The sequence below is a fragment of the Lepidochelys olivacea genome (assembly GCF_965140295.1).
Source record: "Lepidochelys olivacea isolate rLepOli2 genome assembly, chromosome: 5".
Taxonomy (NCBI): domain Eukaryota; kingdom Metazoa; phylum Chordata; order Testudines; family Cheloniidae; genus Lepidochelys; species Lepidochelys olivacea.
The window spans coordinates 129,860,331-129,880,478 of record NC_140415.1 but is presented as its reverse complement, the minus strand read 5'-3'; the positions used below and the strand labels follow the sequence as shown (position 1 = coordinate 129,880,478).

The 20,148-nt window shown below is 41.3% G+C and overlaps 1 protein-coding gene across 4 annotated transcripts in view; it reads right to left on the bottom strand.

The window, feature by feature from the left end:
* Positions 1-1,759: 1,759 nt before the first annotated feature.
* GAK (cyclin G associated kinase) overlaps positions 1,760-20,148 on the bottom strand; it is a 145,157-nt gene continuing 126,768 nt past the window's right edge. For 3 of the 4 annotated variants that reach the window (XM_084628027.1, XM_084628029.1, XM_084628030.1), the window contains 6 exons: positions 19,397-19,534; positions 18,909-19,028; positions 10,822-11,052; positions 7,141-7,289; positions 4,249-4,425; positions 1,760-2,427 (listed from right to left, as the gene is read on the bottom strand). In XM_084628027.1, the coding sequence (XP_084484153.1) occupies positions 2,326-2,427; positions 4,249-4,425; positions 7,141-7,289; positions 10,822-11,052; positions 18,909-19,028; positions 19,397-19,534 (917 nt within the window). In that variant the 3' untranslated portion in view covers positions 1,760-2,325. The remainder of the gene's footprint in view (positions 2,428-4,248; positions 4,426-7,140; positions 7,290-10,821; positions 11,053-18,908; positions 19,029-19,396; positions 19,535-20,148) is intronic. The other variant, XM_084628028.1, reaches the window with a different exon arrangement.

Sequence of the window (20,148 nt, the reverse complement as noted above, 5' to 3'; positions counted from 1 at the left end):
TGACCAACCAGCACAGGCGGCAAGAAGGAACTGAGAGGGTGGAGGGCCGGTGATGCGCGATATACCGATGCATGAGCGTGGCACTCCAGAGGGCGCCACAGCCGAGCCTACGGATACCACTAAGGCGAAAGTCTCTTACAACTGTGCACGTGGGTGCGCACACACCTAGAATGGAATCAATATGAGCAAGCACTCGAAGAAGAATCAGTGGGATTAAGGCTAATTCAGAGTTGTGCCGGCACAAACCCATACTTTCTATTCCAGATCAGAGTTCAATAATCCTCCTCCACTCTTTCAAAATTCACAGTGACCGAATATATGTACACACGTTACATACAGAGGTAACAGTTCAACTGTGTTGTATCCGAGTTTGGTGGGAGCCTGTAAAGTGCACACAGCATTCAAATAATCTCTTCGCCAACCCATTCACTGTGATGCTGATTTGGCAGTGGAAAGCCTCATTTCATGCAAATTGTGGGATAATCTGAATTAAAAAATTAGAAGACGCTCATTGTAAGACAGGTACCTTGACATCACTGCAGCTCCTTTCTCAGTTAAGAATCCAAACTGGATACAAAGGCAAATTGATTAAAAATACATCTTTTAAGATACTTGGGTAGATTCATAGATATTCAGGTCAGAAGGGACCATTATGATCATCTAGTCTGACCTCCTGCACAATGCAGGCCACCGAATCTCACCCACCCACTCCTGCAATAAACCTCTCACCTATGTCTGAGCTATTGAAGTCCTCCAATCGTGGTTTAAAGACTTCAAGGTGCAGAGAATCCTCCAGCAAGTGACCAGGGCCCCACGCTGCAGAGGAAGGTGAAAAACCCCCAGGGCCTCTGCCAATCTGCTCTGGAGGAAAATTCCTTCCCGACCCAAAGCTGCAGTGCAAGAGACTGTCACCAAAACTAAATATCACTCTAACAAACATTTGCAAACTAGCCCCCAGGAACTGGGATTTACAGTTATACAATAGTCGTTGGTCGTTAGTATTCCATATACTGGGTACATGTTAATTTTTGTTTTTTGTTTCTTTTTTAAAGAGATGAGAAACAGTACAGTGAGCTGTGTTCTCACACTGGGTTCTCAACTAGTCTTGCACTAGCCAATGCACTCACAGTACATCAAGTATATGATGCCCTAACTATACACACTGGTTTGTTCTTTGCATATAAACACATGTGCATGCATGCTTCTAAAAATCAAGTTCTCAGACATACAACATAAGTATCCCACTGTCAGTATAAGCACAGGAAACGCTTTCAAGGGGCTAGCTAACAATATACCATTGACTCAGTTAAAACAGACAAATCAAAGCAGAGTAAACTGTTTTGTGCTCACATTTCAAGTTTTAGAATAAATGACTGGTCAACTTTTTTCTAGTATGGTATTTATAAAGCCAATGGAAGGCACATTCCACTAGAAAAAAAATAAGAGTAAATGCTGAAATTTATAGAGTAGGAAAATAAACACTAGTCATAGTGGTGTCTTCCAAAAGTTCATAATAAATAATAAAAAGTTAGAATATGCAGTACTTATATTAAAGCTAAGATTTGTTTCCAGGTTCATGATATGCATTTAAAATAAAATAAAATAAAATCAAGAACAACCCTGGCTGACTTTCCATTAACTGGGAGTTATTTGGCTAAGCAACTGTCAATTCATTGTAAGGAACACAGGTATTGCCAGAAAATATTTTAATTATTTACAGAATGATCATCAGAATGATTACACAAAATACAGATGAAAATGTACACCTCTTATAGATTCAACAAAAAGATATGATGAGCAAATTCACTGCTGATAATATAACTAAAGCACCTAGAATAAGGCGACGGTCACCAAACATCAAAATCAAATCATGTAACTATTGAAAATATAAAGTACAAATTGAGGTTGTGTGTTTCTTTTAAAGAAAAACCAAAATCAGTGGATTTGGAATGGCTCACACACTTCTGATACCATTACGCCAAAAATCAGTGGATTTGGAATGGCTCATGCTTTCGATACCATTACGCCAAAAATCAGCGGACATCATTAAAGTTATTTATATTTCAACATATTTAAACCTGAATGGAAAGATCTATTCTCAGGCTAAGATTCTGAAGCATTGAGCAGTTGTTCTCTGAGTGCATCTGTGTATGTTTTGGATTCTGCATCTTACAAAATGTATCACCCACTTCCGAGTATGATTTCAAACTGTGCTGAAATTATGCAAAAATCTTTCTTAAATCCTAGAGATAAGAAATTCAGACTAACAATTCTCCACTCCATTTTGCTGCACATACATTTTGAAAATCCTGTAAAGATGAAGTTTTAGAAAAGGGATTTTGATCCCTGGTTTTCAAACTCTGACCATGCATCACTCAACTCCATGAAGATCATTTTGGCATACTGTTCATAAGGCTGTCCTGTGGCCTGTAAACAAACAGAGCACGTATTAGGAGCTTACTGCAGAAGTCCAAAGAATGTAAAGAACTGCAGCAGGGCTTGAGAGAAAACTGGATTTTACTAACAGTGAAATTCACACCCTGTCTCTTGTTTAGCCCCTTTCTGTTTACCTTTATGTGTTATATAGTGCTGTAAGTGTGCATGGCTTTTTCATCCAAATACTGTAATTCCCTTTTCCCCCCAAGTCCCCATATATACCAAAGTCATAGTTTAAATGGCACTGAGAGATTATAATTTGCCTGCATCACTTCAAATTTTTAGTCTAATTTGCTCAATGTAACTGAAGTCGTACTAAAGTTTCCATCTTGTATTAAAGGAGTTAATAGACATGGTCTTCATTTTCAGCAAGTGGCTCTTTAAAAATGAAATCAAAACTAATTTAAGTAGAAAATACTGCATTGCAACTCTTACATTAGTAACCCACAATGCAACTGAAGAGCTATTTCCAAGAACGCTGTTAAATTCTTTTACACTGGAGTCCGACTTTCCTAGTTGAACATACACTGCTGACTAGGAATACTCCTAGACTTTTTAGCCTGAAACAAATACACCAAGTTATGGAGGAAGTTCTGCAATCTAAATTGGTCTGTGGAACCAGTATGTACACAGTAATACTGCAGATACACCACCTGCTCAATTTTAACACATCCTGGCTCAGATGGGCATAAACACGAGGCCCCATGTATTCTGCAACCCCAGACGTTGCTGCAGGATTATGCTCCAGAATTAAGAGGTTTTTTTTAAAAATTCCTTAATTCTTGCTCTTGTTGTTAGAAAAGCAAGAAAATTTGAACCAAGCGCAAGAGATGCAATTTTATCTTCCTACATCTGTACACAGCCACGAACAGGAGCCCTGAAAGGGGTGAACTACCCTAATTCTTTTAAAGGGATGTTATTGCTGACACTACGGATAATGTAGATATAATCACCATTTACACAGGGTCTACTGTGCTTATTGGATTATTCTTTTTTTCCATCTTTTTTTTTTGTTTGTTTTTAAATTGGAAGCTGCCACATCATTCCTACCAGGACCTTTCAACAGATTTTATATCCAGTTTGCTGTGGATTTTATGGGACCCTGCCTCCACTGAAATCTCTGGGAGGCCTAGGAGTTGGAGGATCCCCCCAAGACCCATTCAAGGAGTAGAGATTAAGCACAGATTCCACTGATCTGCATTTTGATTGGCAGATGTCCAGAACCTAACAGAACTCTGCTCCAGTAACTGGGCTTTCCTCAGACTGAGCTGAGTGGGACCCAGATGTGCAGGAGTTCAGGTGAGGGCAGGGCTCAGCCCTGGCTGCTCTGACACCTCATTACTGTGATATGGATGACAAGTGAGACTTCAGAATCCTGTACTGCATGGCCTCATTGGTGTGCTAACTTCAGAAGACAACAAAACAAACAGAAGGAAGGCAGAGCCTGTCGCTGGCCAAGCACCCATGTAGCTGGGTCCAGCAGTGAATGATAATATGAGTGGTGGAAAAAGTGCTTCTCAACCTTTGTCTCTGAAGGGAATCCTTATCTCCACAGTCTGATGCTGCCACCTTGAAGTGCCAGAGTTCAACACAATAACCGTACAGCAGAAAGGTGGACTGAAAAAACACCCAGAAACTAGCCTATTGTCCCTGCCAATATTAAAACTCTTCCCCACCGAGCCTTGCTGTGCTTGCTTGGGTGTTTCTGTTCAAAAGCAGGAAGTTTAGCAGATTTTCCTTTTAGGATTGCAGAATTAATTGGTAATACCAGTTCGATAAATAGCCTTTAACATACCCAAGAAAACGACTCACCTTATCTGGATGAACTACAAGTACTGCTTTCCTATAGTACTTCTTTACTTGTTCAGGGGTAACGAGGTCTGCCATGCCAACTGGCTTCCACTTGTTCTCCCCTTCCCAGAGCACAGTGTGAAGAGTGGATATTAATGCTCTTACATTTCTCTCTTTTCCTTCAATCCAATCTAGAATCTGAAACAAAATTAGAAAAATTCAAATTGAATGCAGTTGCCTTAAATGATGTTTCCAATTTGCTTGAAGATATTTTCCTCTCCTATCACTGAAAACAAGACAATTGGACTTTGGGCTTCAAAAATGTTGAGAGCACTTTGCAAATATGGTCTTAATCATGCATCCAAATTCCAAAGAGTGGATACCATGCTTAGCCTTGGAACTCAACAGTGATATATCAAGTCTGCTAGCAGAGGACCAGCATGCTTATATGTAGTTAATTTGGCTCTTATATAGGAATCATTCCAAGAGAACTGAATTAACAACAAGTTACGTTTAAAAATTGTAGAATAGATGACAAGGAGTTATCTGAACAAAGTAACCATGGCAGAATATTCATTTTAGTTACACTAATTAATCCCATGGTAACAGAGGTTGTCCATTCCAATGCTAGAAATCTTGTTTTACTTGTAAATTTCAGATAAGGGTCTTCAGATGTTTTGAGACTTGTACACTCATATGGTTTGTTTGAGTAAATTGAAGTTTTCTGTACTAGATTGCCCCTTGAACTACAATTGGCTAACAATGCACTTTTCTTAGTTGATTTTATATAATGATATTTATATCAATCTATATAGAATCCCTATGGCAGTAAGGTGAGTATCTCTAAATTGTAACACATTATGTAATATCTCCCATCTTCCCTACTAACCAGGGTGATGGTAGGTAAAAGGCTCTATTTTTTATTTATAGTATTTTACATTAAAAAAGCATTCAAACCAACCTATGGACATGAGTTAAAATATTCCATCAATAAACTGATTTCCCCAATTCCTCCCTGAGATTATTTCTATTAATATTGTTCAGAACTATGTATATTATCCTCACAATGTTTTACAAAACTGAATAGTAAATGTTACCATTTAACCTTATCTGCAAGTAACACACCAGGAAGAATTACAAAATCTGATCAGAATTCACTTGGGGTGATGCCACCGTGGAGACTGGAAAGAGTAATTTTAATATGAGTTTAATAGTCCATTTTCAGTGGATTTGATAGAGGGACAGAGAGCCACCGTGAGGAGAATGAATGACTGCCCTAAGAAAGGTTTCAGAGTAGCAGCCGTGTTCGTCTGTATCCACAGAAAGAAAAGAAGTACTTGTGACACCTTAGAGACTAACAAATTTATCTGAGCATAAGCTTTCGTGAGCTTACTTCATCGGATGCATCATCAGATGCCCTAAGAAAGTGATTCTCAAGTAGTTTTTGTTCTCCACAAGACATAATTTTGTATCATCAGTCACATCCATCACAGTACCATAGCCCTGAACCCCTTCACTGAAAGGGCACTAGTGAAACTGTACTTTATTGGAGAAAAGGTAATAAAACAAGGCTCTAGCTGCCAAAGAGTGGACCTGATAGCAATGAAAACCTTTTGACCCAAAAAGAAAAGGAGTACTTATGGCACCTTAGAGACTAACCAATTTATTTGAGCATGAGCTTTTGTGAGAGTGTGAGAGTGACAACTCTCATTTGTCACTTTGGATGGGCTATCACCAGCAGGAGAGTGAATTTGTGTGGGGGGGGGTGGAGGGTGAGAAAACCTGGATTTGTGCTGGAAATGGCCCAACTTGATGATCACTTTAGATAAGCTATTACCAGCAGGACAGTGGGGTGGGAGGAGGTATTGTTTCATATTCTCTGTGTGTATATAAAGTCTGCTGCAGTTTCCACGGTATGCATCAGATGAAGTGAGCTGTAGCTCACGAAAGCTCATGCTCAAATAAATTGGTTAGTCTCTAAGGTGCCACAAGTACTCCTTTTCTTTTTGCGAATACAGACTAACACGGCTGTTACTCTGAAACCTTTTGACCCAAGTTCTCCCAGCTTGGTACAGACCAGAAATGCACCCTCCCATCTTCTCCTTAGTCAAAAAGAGATTTGTGCTTGTCTAGCCAAGCTTGTACCAAGACATGCTCTTTAATGAAATGGGAAACCCAGGCCCTTGTACTATCTAGGGGAGAAAATCCTACATTAGATGTAAAACTTCAGTTCACACACATTAGGATTTTACTTGTTTGTATCTGGGTTTGTTTTCAGCTATGAGTTGGTAACTACGTTCATCAGAACTTTCCAGCTCTCTCTCACTCTTCTCCCCCCATATTCAATTTCCCTGTCCATGAGATTTTACCTGCTGCTTTTCTAGTCATTTTCAAAGTCTCAAAATCCTTTTACAATAATTTCTTCTGAAATGAACATTAGATCTGTTCTAGGATTACCTTGTCCACCTCCCATTCTGGATTAGGTGGTCTGTAACAGACTACCCACAGCATAAATTACCCTTTCCTTTTTGCTCCTTTTTATCTTATCACACATTTTAGAGAGGAGTTTTACCACCATCTGCACTTCAAAGCATGCCAATATGGAACAAACCCTCTCCCCTGAACAAATCATTCTCTTCTGTACTGACACCCCAGTTGTCCACTGTATCTTGGTTACGCTAAACAATTAGGATATACATTCATGCATTAAGACCAGTAGGTTCCTCAGTTATTCTGCACATGGGTAGAAACACATGTAAAATTTTAGTATAAACTTCTACCATCTTTGTACCCCTTCAGTTTCTTTTTTATCCTTCACTGTATCCTCCCCCATTCTACCATCAATAGTTCTAAGTAACAGAATTATGTTTATATTTGAATCAAAACCACTGTTTTTATTATTAAATATCAAACCTTTAATTTTAAGGGGTCCATGTCTTTAGACATTTCTTGCTTTCTCATCTCGGCAATTGTCTTGGTTCCTTTTTTGTCAGATTTAGCTGAAAACCCTTGATTAGATAATAAATCCTCAAAATCATTTTCTGAAACTTTTGGCTTTTGTCCTGTTAAAACAAAGAAAAGAAAAATGCTTACTGGTACATCATCATGGCAGAGGTAACAAGTGTACCACACTGTGTGTATGTCTATGCTGCACTTTCACTGATGGCAGCACGTAGGGTGTGTATAGTCACTTGCCACAGCAAAGGGCAGGCCATGTCATCACTGAGGTGTATATCTACACACAGCAGAGAAAGGCTCCCGCAGTGGGGAGCTGCCGGAGCCTTTCCCTGCTGAAAGAGCCTTTCCCCACTGCTGGAGCCGTTGCCTGCGGCGGGAAAAGACTCCAGCAGTGGCACATGATGCTGCTAAAAAAGCTGCGTAGACGGGGGGAGGCATTACTATGCAAGTAGAGAGTTGTGTAGAATCACAGAGTCGTACGACTGGAAGGGACCTCGAGGGCTCATCTAGTCTAATCCCTTACACTCTTTATCTCGACCATCCCTGACAGGTGTTTGTCTAACCTGCTCTTAAAAATCCAGTTATGGAGATTCTACAACCTCCCTAGGCAATTTATTCCAGTGCTTAACCACCCTGACAGTTAGGAAGTTTTGCCTAATGTCCAATCTGAACAGCTCTTGCTGCAATTTAAGCCACAGGCTTCTTGTCCTATCCTCAGAGGTTAACAAAACCAATTTTTCTCCTTCCTCCTTGTAACAATCTTTTATGTACTTGAAAACTTATGTCCCCTCTTGGTCTTCTCTTCTCCAGACTAAACAAACCCAATTTTTGCAATCTTCCCTCATAGGTCAAGTTTTCTAGACCTTTAATCATTTTTGTTGCTATTCTCTGGACTTTCTTCAATTTGTCCACATCTTTCCTGAAACAAGGCACCCAGAACGGGACACAACACTCCAGTTGAGGCCTAATCAACGCGGAGTGGAGCAGAATAATTACTTTTCGTGTCTTGTTTACAACTCTCCCGATAACACATCCCAGACTGATGTTTGCTTTTTTTGCAACAGTGTTACATTGACGACTCATATTTAGCTTGTGGTCCACTATGACCCCCAGATCCCTTTCCGCAGTACTCCTTCCTAAGCAGTCATTTCCCATTTTGTATGTGTGCAACTGATTGTTCCTTCCTAAGTGTAGTACTTTGCATTTGTCCTTATTGAATTTCATCCTATTTACTTCAGACCATTTCTCCAGTTTGTCCAGATCATTTTGAATTTTAGTCCTATCCTCCAAAGCACCTCCAACCCCTCCCAGCTTGGTATTGTCCACAAACTTTATAAGTGTACTCTCTATGCCATTATCTAAATCACTGATGAGGATATTGAACAGAACAGGGCCCAGAACCAATCCCTGAGGGACCCCACTCATTATGCCCTTCCAGCATGACTGTGAACCACTGATAACTACTCTCTGAGAATGGTTTTCTAACCAGTTATGCATCCACCGTATGGTAGTTCCATCTAGGTTGTATTTCCCTAGTTTATGAGCTGTAGCTCACGAAAGCTTATGCTCAATAAATTTGTTAATCTCTAAGGTGCCACAAGTACTCCTTTTCTTTTTGAGTATCAAAAGCCCTACTGAAGTGAAGATATACCACATTTACTGCTTGCCCCCCATCCACAAGGCTTTTTACCCTGTCAAAGAATGCTATCAGGTTGGTTGGTCACGATTTGTTCTTGACAAATCCATGCTGACTGTTACTTATCACCTTATAGGTGTTGGCAAACTGATGGCTTAATTATTTACTCCATTATCTTTCTGGGTACTGAAGTTAAGCTGACTGGCCTGTAATTCCCCAGGTTGTCCTTATTTCCCTTTTTATAGATAGGCACTATATTTGCCCTTTTCCAGTCCTCTGGAATCTCTCCTGTCTTCCATGACTTTTTGAAGAGAATCGCGAATGATTCAGATATCTCCTCAGGCAGCTCCTTGAATATTCTCGCATGTATTTCATCAAGCCCTGGTGACTTGAAGACACCTTATTTGTTTAAGTAATTTTTAACCTATTCCTTCTCTATTTTAGCCTCTGGTCCTACCTCATTTTCACTGGCATTCACTAAGTTAGACAGCCAATCACCACCAATCTTCTTGGTGAAAACCGAAACAAAAAAATCATTTACAACTTCTGCCATTTCCACATTTTCTATTATTGTTTTCTCCCCCTCATTGAGTAATGGGCCTACAGCGTCCTAGGTCATCTTCTTGCTTCTAATGAATTTGTAGAATATTTTCTTGTTTTATATCTCTAGCTAGTTTGATCTTGTTTTGTGCCTTGGTCTTTCTAATTTTGTCCCTAAGTACTTGTGTTATTTGCTTATATTCATCCTCTGTAATTTGACTTAGTTTCCACTTTACGTAGGACTTTTTTTTTTTTTTTTTTTTTTTTTTTGAGTTTCAGATCATTCAGGATCTCCTGGTTAGGCCAGGGTGGTCTCTTGCCATATTGCCTATCTTTCCTATGCAGTGAGATAGTTTGCTATTTTACCTTTAACAATATCTTTGAAAAACTACCAACTCTCTTAACTGTTTTTCCCCTAAGGCCATGTCTACACTAGTGAGCTTACTGATGCAGGTGTGCTGATGTAAAATAGCTCGTGTAGCTGCTCTATATCCACAGGAGAGAGCTCTCCCATAGACATAATTAAACCACCTCCAACGAGCAGCAGTAGTTATGTCAGTGGGAGAACCTCTGTCCACATCGGCGCTTCTGTCGGTGTAACTTTATGTTCCTCAGAGGGGTGTTTCACATATCTCAAGGGACCATTCAAGGTTAAGTGGATTATAGGTTTTTTTCCCTCCTTTCCCCCCTCTATGTCTGAAGGGCCACTTAACCTTGAATGGTCTCTTGAAACGTGTTAACTCCTTATGCTAAACAAACTACCACCTTGTATTTAACTGTGACACTCTGGGCTTTTCTACACTTAATGAAGACACTACCTACGCCCATGGGAGGAGTTCTTCCATCAAGGTAGGTAATCCACCTCCCCGAGAAGTGGTAGCTAGGTTGATGGGAGAATTCTTCCGTTGATCTAGCGCTGTCTACACCAGAGGTTAGGACGGTTTAACTGTGTTGCTCAGGGGTGTGGATTTTTCACACCCCTGAGTGAGTTATAACTGACCTAGTTTCCTAATGTAAACCAGGCCTCTGTGTACATTTCCCAGACCTGAAGAGCTCTGTGTAAGCTAAAAAGCTTGTCTCTCTCAACAACAGAAGTTGGTCCAATAAAAGATATTACCTCACCCACCTCGTGTCACTGATATCCTGGGACCAACACAGCTATAACAACAATGCATATGTCATCCTAATATCTATCAGGAACTGCTGGTAGACAATGAGAGATATCCGAGAAGTGGACCTTTATCTGAATGCAACTGCTTAAATGCCACTCATGTTACTGCTATTAGACCTCATTTAACAACAAAACAAAACATGAAGCCTTTAACATGACTAAAATAAACTCTTCAGAACCTTTCAAAGCTTCTAGTTTTCATAAAGCCCCACAACCACGCTTGTAGAGATCACAAGGACTTCATATGCAACACGCCATTATAACTATAGTTCCAGGAAACAGAACTTACCAAAGCCTGGAGCTCGGATACCTCTCTCTTCTCGGCCTCCAATAACACTGAAGTTCACAGTATAGTTGGGTTTACTCTGTGTGCTGGATTTAACTTGCTGTGGTTGAGCATGGGATTGCCATGAAGCACCTGTACTTTGTGGTTTCTTTGTCTGCCACTGATTCCCTCCTTTCTGGGACGGAGCTGACTTCTGACCAAACCCACCAGCTGGGAATCCACCACCAGAAGGACCTAGACAGTAATAGTGCGTAATTTAGTTGTAATACATTTTGAAATATTTCAAGTACTTAATACAGTCTCGCCCAAGTTCTGGTCTGGACACCTACCCAAGTGATTTAGTAAGAGACACCCTTCGATTTACATGAAATCTAATGTAGAGAACATGGGTGTCTGAAAGTGAAACTTAATGAGAACAGTTTCAGCAAAGCTAGAGACCATATCACAGTTCTAGCCTGGAACCCATTACTGTGTGTCAGTTATTCCACCTCAAACCTGAACCACTTAACTGTCATTTTGTGACAACTGCTAACACTTGTCTGATTGGTCACCACACAGTGCACTTCAGTGGATATATTCAACACAGGAAAATACATTAGATTTTCATTGCTAACTCTATTTACATTTCAGTATTTACTAATTATTATGAGAAAGATACTGGGAAACTCCCATCGTACTCAAGAAAAAGAAGTGTGCTCTGAAGGCACTTCCATTAAAATCCATGCCCTCAAGCTTCCTTTTGTGTATTACTGTTTTTAAATAAAGAAGTCTTCACCAGATTGGGGAAATGGTTCTAAAGCCTTTAAAAAAATATTAGTAATGGGCTGTATACAAATACGGAGAAAAAAATGGAACGAGGTCTGACAGCAGAGAAATTGCTTTGAGAACACCACTGAAGTACGATATATACACAAACCCAACATACTAAAATTATCTTGTCTGATAAGCTAGCATTATCTCCCTCATTAAATCACAGTCTAGATTTCTCTAGTACCTCCCATCTCTGCCTGGAGAGGAAAATATATTAGCCCTCCATAGCTTCACCAGCTAAAACCGAAGGCCTGATCCTCCATTGGTTACACCGGTGTAAGCCCAGTGTAATGGAATCCAGCTCGAAAGCTTTAGTTTCAGCACTCAGCAGGACAAGCCAGGGAATGATACTCCTAGCCAAGGCTCCACCCAGACTGCCTTTATTTGACTTCTCTTTCCTTCAGACACATTTCTAGAAAGCGAGTTTCCTTGGCAACTGGCCAACGTAACACTTCCTGGCACAGGCCTATTCAACTGAAAAGTAGCTTGGTAGTTGAATTTAAATGCAGTATTATCATCCAATTTCAGACTGGAAAGAGGAAGGTCACATTGTTACACCTCCGTAAAACAGATCTAAACCACTTCACACTAGAACAGGTATAAGCCAAGCATAGACAGGCCTTAGACATCCAAACACAGGCAGCAATGCCCTTTACTTCACGATTTACCCTGCACCCCACTTCTACAGAAAGTCACGGTTGGGATGTTTTGAGGAAAAAAATCAAAACAGAAGGCCCTGCATGTATGGGTCTATTTGCAGCTTTCCATACTACACTTGAAAAATAAACACTGACATGCACATTTCCCTAAAAATGTTACAACGATGGAAAAGAGCCCAAGAGGGGCAGCCACACTGGTTTTCAGTTTTAACAAAATCCAAGCTGGCCAGCTTTTTGGCAGGCTTTAGGCCAACATGGTACATTCTTGTTTCTTTGTTACTAGTATCGCACGTTGTGTTACTAGTATCGTACGTTGGTCAGCCAGGAGCGAAGCTAAGCCAACTTCTCATTCCAATAATCCCTCAAAACCTGACATTTACAACTACTGTTGGACATTTTGATTGCTATGAACAGAGGGAACCTACTAATTTGAGGCCTTGAGATAGGACTCAAAATCCTGCACATACTTTACAATCAGTTCCAAGCCTGAGGATGCCAAGAAGTTGAACTGACACTTTATTCACATCCTAGTATTATTTCGGATGAGATAGTGACAACATAGCCACTCCTAATGGAATACATGTTTACCATTGAAAATGAGCCAAAGTGGACACTACGGGCTCAATCCAAACCGCACTGCAGTCAATGGGAGTCTTTCCATTGGTTTCAACAGGTGCTGGATCAGAGTCTACAATAGCAAGCTTCTGTAAACCCCCTCGCAAAACCTGACTTGCACAGGGTCTTTTGTTAGGAGAGTAAAACAGGTTTTTTGCATCTGCACTGTCATGATAAAGCGGGGCGAGTAGATATTTTATTGGGCAGCCTTACAAAAATGTATTGGAACACTTTTGGCACCTGAGCTTTGCACATATACAACTGAAAGGTTTGCAAATAACTTCAAACCTGAACAGGACCTTCAAGGCAAGGCAAACGTTGTATTTTATCATTTTTGTTTAAATTTGGTTAATTTTACGGACAGTGCATTCAAGCATTGACAATATTCATAGTAAAGGCAATAGGAAAACACCTTGTTGCGAGAAGCTTTATATGGTATATGAACACGCAACAAGCTTCTAGTGACAACCATGCAAATTGCTTATATGGAATAATTTGACACCCTCTACTCTGGTTGTCACAAATAATTATGAGCTTTAATTTCAACAGTGCTGGACCAAGATATCTCCGACACTATCTCCCCACTACACCCCATTGTGGTGGTTACAAGTGGCTGGCCAGCTCTTGCAGTCTGATGCTGAAAGCTGTGCACAGAGGGGTGCAGAGGTATTTTCTGCATTTGCAGCTTGCTTCTGCATCTCTTCAGGTGATTGCCAATGAGAGGAAGGTGACAGAGGTGAAGGAGGGAGCTGATTTTGGGGGCCATTGGTATTAGTAATGCTTAGGTTTGTTTTTATAGTAAGGGCGAAGCGCTAGTCCTGATGATGTTTCTTTGGGATGATCCTGTAGCGCAAGGGGGCCATAAAAGTTGCCTAACCAGCTAGGCTGCAAATTCCCCTAGCACAGACCTAACGCCTCAGGTGACACTGGGCTGGGCTATCTCTAGGGTGCCACATCTTCAGGCCGCAGCATAAAAGGTATGGCCAAAGCACTTCTACATCCAGTTGTAACTCCCTCACTGGACTGTGCGGAACACTGGCATAGATTATGGTCTGACATATACCAGTGTAAAACTGGGGTAACTCCAGTGTAGTTGATGGAATTACATTGGTGTAAAATGTATAAGGGAGGACTGAATCTGGCCCACTAGGACATACTAAAGTGACATAGCTATTAAGATAAAGGCGTGGATGATGTTAACCATGTCATATTTGTTTGGCACACGGCTAACCTAATGGGGATGGTATAAAATGAAAAACGGTGTTAGTTACATCAAAACTATTGAGATTATCTGGCAAAAATAAGGCCTCCATTGGCATGAAGTAAAGCAAAATAGAAGTGTGTTGGCACTTCTGCAGCATCTAGCATCTCCCCAAGAGCTTTCATGCTTGGCATAACATCATTTTCTCACCTCCCCAGCACGCAAGTGCCTTCAATCTTTCTGCTCCTTTGTGCGTCTGGCTGCCTAAGACAATGGCAATGAACCACCAGGCATAACAGACTGGCACAACTGCTCATTTTCCCACTGAAGCAGCATCACTGCAGAAGCACCTTGAAGTTATCAGGTAAAAGTCTGAGGATCATCAGCTGAAGCAAAGACTTCATTGCCAGCTGCATGTGCTGTATTGCTGCATGCAGCACAAGGACCAGGCTCTGATATCATGACCTCTGTGCCTGGCCTCCCGCCAGCCCCCCAAGCTTGCACATGCAGTGGAGCAGAGAACTGAAATCTGCTCTCAGTTGCTACAGATTCCATCCAGCTTCACTATTACATTGTAGTTATAACACAGGAGCAGAAGGAAAACAGACACCGGGGGGGCGGAGAGGGGAGAGGCAACATGGAGAAAAATCAGAGTGAGCCAGCACTTCATGGTTCCATTAATTTCCGATTAATTTAAACAAAAATCATGTTTTAAGCTTAACATATTTTTCTTGGACAGAAGCTCTCTCAACGTGAACTGCACTGAGACTGCCGACAGGAAGCTACACATTCTAATAGAAAGGCGTAGAAGCTTCCTTACTGATTCCAGCAAGAGTAAGAACTTGACACAAAGCCAAAGACTCTCAAAAAATTCATCAAGAAAGCAGAGTCCACACTGGAGACTAACAATCCAGAAGAGGAGGAAACCTGATATCTCATACTGATTTTAATGCAAGGTAGAAAAGACCAGGCTTCTCTGATTAAGTTGGCACATATTTTACTAGGGAGTAGGGGCCAGGGAGTACACACAGACAATGTAGGGAATGAAAGACCACACACCATATACACTTTGCTAATTGTATTAGAGAGATTTCTTGCTTATCCTTGACTTCCAACCCCTCTGCTCCCTGTGCCTGACCACCTCACCTCCTCTCACTCATACTCTCTTAACTCCAGATCCTTTTCCTTAGCATGAAAACTCGCACTAGGATCCTCACTTCTCAGAAGGCCAATCCTTAACCCCAATTGCCTCGCCAACTCCCAGCGTCTTTCTTTTCCACTGCACCTCCTGAACAAGCTGTTTATAGTCACTGCCTTGATTTCCTCTCCTCTAATCCATGCAGCCTGTGCACTTCCCCACTCGACTGGATCAGCTCTCACTAGCTCTCCCATTACCTCTTCTTGACCAAGTCAAAGAACTGCCTTCACCTTCCCTGAGCTTTCTGCTGCTTCTGAGAGCGTCAATCACTTTCTCCTTCCTGGATTTTTACCAATGTGGTCTCCATTTTCTACCTGCATCTGAGGGCTCTTTCAGCATCTCCTGTAGCAACTTCTTCTCTTCCTTGCCTCCACTGTTAGGAGTCCCTCACGGCTCTGTCCTCAGTCCCCTCGTCTCCCTGAGTGACCTCATCGGCTCGCAGCTTCAGCTACCACTCAAACATGCTCCCTCACTCCTGTCAACTTCCTCCTGTCCCTTACACAATATCTAAAGGTCTTTCCAAAAGTATCATCCTGGATGCACTTCTGCCACCACCAGAACCCAACGGAGCTACTTCCAAAACCTTTACCACTTCCTGTTATCAGTACCTTGATCTTGCATCACAAGCGCAAGGCTATTTTAGACTTCTCCCCCTTCCTCCCTTGCACATCCAAGATAGCACTAAATATCACTACATCTCGCCATTTATTCCATTTCATAAACATTTAAAAAAAATTGGACCATTCCTTTCTGTCCTGTCATCATTGCCTGCCTTAGCTTTAATAACTGCCTCCTCCCTGGCCTCCCTCAGCACCGACATCTTTCTTCTCAATCTGCTTAAAACTCAAACTTTAAACTTGTCCTTTCCTCCAAAGCCCTGTGCAACATTGCCCCGAGCAAGTCTCAGATTTTGTCGCCCAGTCACACCACCCAATTTGCTTTCTTCTACTCCAGAACTCTTGCTTTCCTCCAGGCTGCCCCATATGCATGGGATGATCTCTCAGTCAGTGTGCTAGTCCCCACCCCTTCCCAAAGACCTGTGCTTTCATAAAGCCCACAAACTAACTCCTTCTCAAATGCTTTCTATATCCCATATTTAATAGGCAAGAGAAAACTGAATGGGTTTTTAAAATTATTTTGAGATACCACCTCCCCCAAATCTCTCAGTGTATCTTCAGAGTAACAGCCATGTTAGTCTGTATCTGCAAAAAGAAAAGGAGTACTTGTGGCACCTTAGAGACTAACCAATTTATTTGAGCATAAGCTTATGCTCAAATAAATTTGGGTTAGTCTCTAAGGTGCCACAAGTACTCCTTTTCAGTGTATCTTGTTTCTTACGCCTGTCTTTTGGATAAAAAGGTTCTGGGATAGAGACTATCTATATAATGGAGTTTTGTACAGTTGGAAAGATATGGTCAGTACATAAACATTAACTCATAACCAAATAGTTGGTTATTCATTTTTTCTTGATTGAATTTGCTGCCATATGGCATGTGACTATTGACAAAAGGAAGTGCTAATCAAGGTTTCTGAGGTTTCCTTTTTAACTCAATACTTGCTGCAAAATTATACAAAAATAGTGAAGAGAAAATAGCTAATTTTAACAGTACATAACAAGTCTGTAAAGTTGGGTGTAAATTTACAGTGCTACTTTACAGATAATGACGTACACTGCGTGCAACTCAGGAAGTCAATGGCTCCATGTCTAGTTGGCAGCCGGTATCAAGTGGAGTGCCCCAAGGGTCGGTCCTGGGGCCGGTTTTATTCAATATCTTCATAAATGATCTGGAGGATGGTGTGGATTGCACTCTCAGCAAATTTGCGGATGATACTAAACTGGGAGGAGTGGTAGATACGCTGGAGGGGAGGGATAGGATACAGAAGGACCTAGACCAATTGGAAGATTGGGCCAAAAGGAATCTGATGAGGTTCAATAAGGATAAGTGCAGGGTCCTGCACTTAGGACGGAAGAACCCAATGCACAGCTACAGACTAGGGACCGAATGGCTAGGCAGCAGTTCTGCAGAAAAGGACCTAGGGGTGACAGTGGACGAGAAGCTGGATATGAGTCAGCAGTGTGCCCTTGTTGCCAAGAAGGCCAATGGCATTTTGGGATGTATAAGTAGGGGCATAGCGAGCAGATCGAGGGACGTGATCGTTCCCCTCTATTCGACATTGGTGAGGCCTCATCTGGAGTACTGTGTCCAGATTTGGGCCCCACACTTCAAGAAGGATGTGGATAAATTGGAGAGAGTCCAGCGAAGGGCAACAAAAATGATTAGGGGACTGGAACACATGAGTTATGAGGAGAGGCTGAGGGAGCTGGGATTGTTTAGCCTGCAGAAGAGAAGAATGAGGGGGGATTTGATAGCTGCTTTCAACTACCTGAAAGGGGGTTCCAAAGAGGATGGCTCTAGACTGTTCTCAATGGTAGCAGATGACAGAACGAGGAGTAATGGTCTCAAGTTGCAGTGGGGGAGGTTTAGATTGGATATTAGGAAAAACTTTTTCACTAAGAGGGTGGTGAAACACTGGAATGCGTTACCTAGGGAGGTGGTAGAATCTCCTTCCTTAGAGGTTTTTAAGGTCAGGCTTGACAAAGCCCTGGCTGGGATGATTTAACTGGGAATTGGTCCTGCTTCGAGCAGGGGGTTGGACTAGATGACCTTCTGGGGTCCCTTCCAACCCTGATATTCTATGATTCTATGATTCTATAAGTCAGACACTGAGATGGCATGTGGATAAATACTGAAAAATTCTCACTACTAAACAATGATTCATAAAATGATCAACCCTGTAATGAAACTCAGCGTAACACTGATCATGGGTGAGTACTGAGAGAGAGTTTAACAAAGAAGTTCTTGACGTTCCTGTCCAGAGTCCAACCATTAACCAGTGAAGAGAGATTACAGTTATTCATGTATTCTGTTTCCTTTTTTAAGTTACCAATATAAAATAAAGAGCAGTTTAACATTTCTACTAATGGCGAAAGCAGTTTCAGAAGTTCTGCATCACAGGAAGGTGCAAGAAACCTCACGGTGGGCAATTATGGAATAACAATTATGGAATAACATGCTTATTCAGAAACGTTTCGAAACGTTTTTCAAACCAGTTCATTTAGAGATTGAAGCATTAAAGGGTTTATATTGCTTCCAAGCTATGTTTTCAAAACATAATTTCTACGTAGTAACTGGAAGTTCCCATCTGTATAAATGTCTAATCTTTATCTGAACCCTGCTATGCTCTTGCTCTCAAGGCTGGCGTGTGAAATTTGCTGTCACTAATTAGCTGTGTGTTATATAAGAAGTGTTCCCTTTTATCAGCATTAAATTTACTGGAACAAAAAAAATCAAAGCCACTAGATGCATTCAGAAAGTCCGAGCACTGGACTGGGACCTTCTTGGCTCTGCCACAAGCCTACTGGCTAACCTTAGACAGGTCACATCACCTCTCTGTGCCTCAGTTTACCCACCTGTAAAATGGGGATATGATACTGCTACCAACTTCCTTTGTGAAGTGCTGAGAGATCGACAGATGAAAAGTGCTGTGTCAGAGGTAAGGATTGTTATTAGTTGCTTTGCTTTTTTAAGAAAACGTACAAGATTACCTGGAAGACCAGATTTAAGGTTAGCAAGGTCAGCAAAGGGGTCGAAGTTCTGAGATTTTGCTTGGCTGAAAGACAAACCTGAAGGCACACTTGTCTGGCTTCCTGTAGTAAGAACTTGGCCTGTGTCATAAAAACAAATATGAAGTTATGTACAAGCCACAGATGGCAGGGGACGAAAATATACATTTTTTTAAAAGGTGTTGACAAAAACGGTCTCCCTGATTCCTAGGAAATTGCTATCAATATTTTCTCTGTAGATTCTTGTCTGAGGCCTCTCCTCCAAAATTCTTGTTATGTTACAATGTTAGCTTTTGCCACATCTTTAACTGTCAGTACTTTAAAGCCAAGTACTTTAATGTGACTGTATTTAATGAACCACATGAGAGCCACATATGGTTGTTCCGTTGTTTTGGGTGGCTGATATTTGGAGAGCACGCATTTTCTTTAGCAATGGAAATACACAATATATTTTTGTTGCATAATAATACCTTCAAGTGCAGACTTCTTAGGCTGTTGTGATGCTAGGTTGGTAGTAGTTGGGGAATCTGCCCAAGAATCCCATCCACTTAAAAGATCTGGGTGGCTTGCGGAGGAAGTCATCTTAGGTAGGTCTGGCGCCAAATTTCCTACAAAAATATTGCAAAAAATTGTCAGTAACAAACCCACAGTGGTAACTGCACTTTTTGGCAAGAGTACCCAAGACTTCTATCCAGACTCCCAGCTGGGTCACTATTTGGCCGGTTTACATTCCCTATATTACTACCAATTATCAAAATTATATAGTGTTGCTCTGTGTTCTTACCCATCTGCCGTGTTCCTTGAAGGGTTCTGCCATTGGAGTACTTGAGAGAGAGAGAAATCAAAGCCATTTTCAAATTTTGCTGAGCAGGCCAAAATAAAGGTACCTTCATTCACAGCTGCTGCTGTTAAATTAACACTTCAGCTCTTCCAGACTAAGGGATCATACAAGGGTCACTGCTTCAGGGTCCTCATCTGGTTTTTTACAATACAGCAGGTGTCTCCAAATCAGCAACACTTTAGGAATGGCGCTCCATGCCACTCAACAGTTCAGGAACTACCAAGCTCCTAAAATGGATTTACATGGGCTATGGGTAGGGCCAGTGGAGCTCCATTTGGGGCAAAGGTTTGTCCATGGACCCAATACCATAATGACCACATAGGCAGCTGAAGAGCAGGACACAGCAAGGTGTCTTCTGCTCCATCTTGGGAAAATAATTTT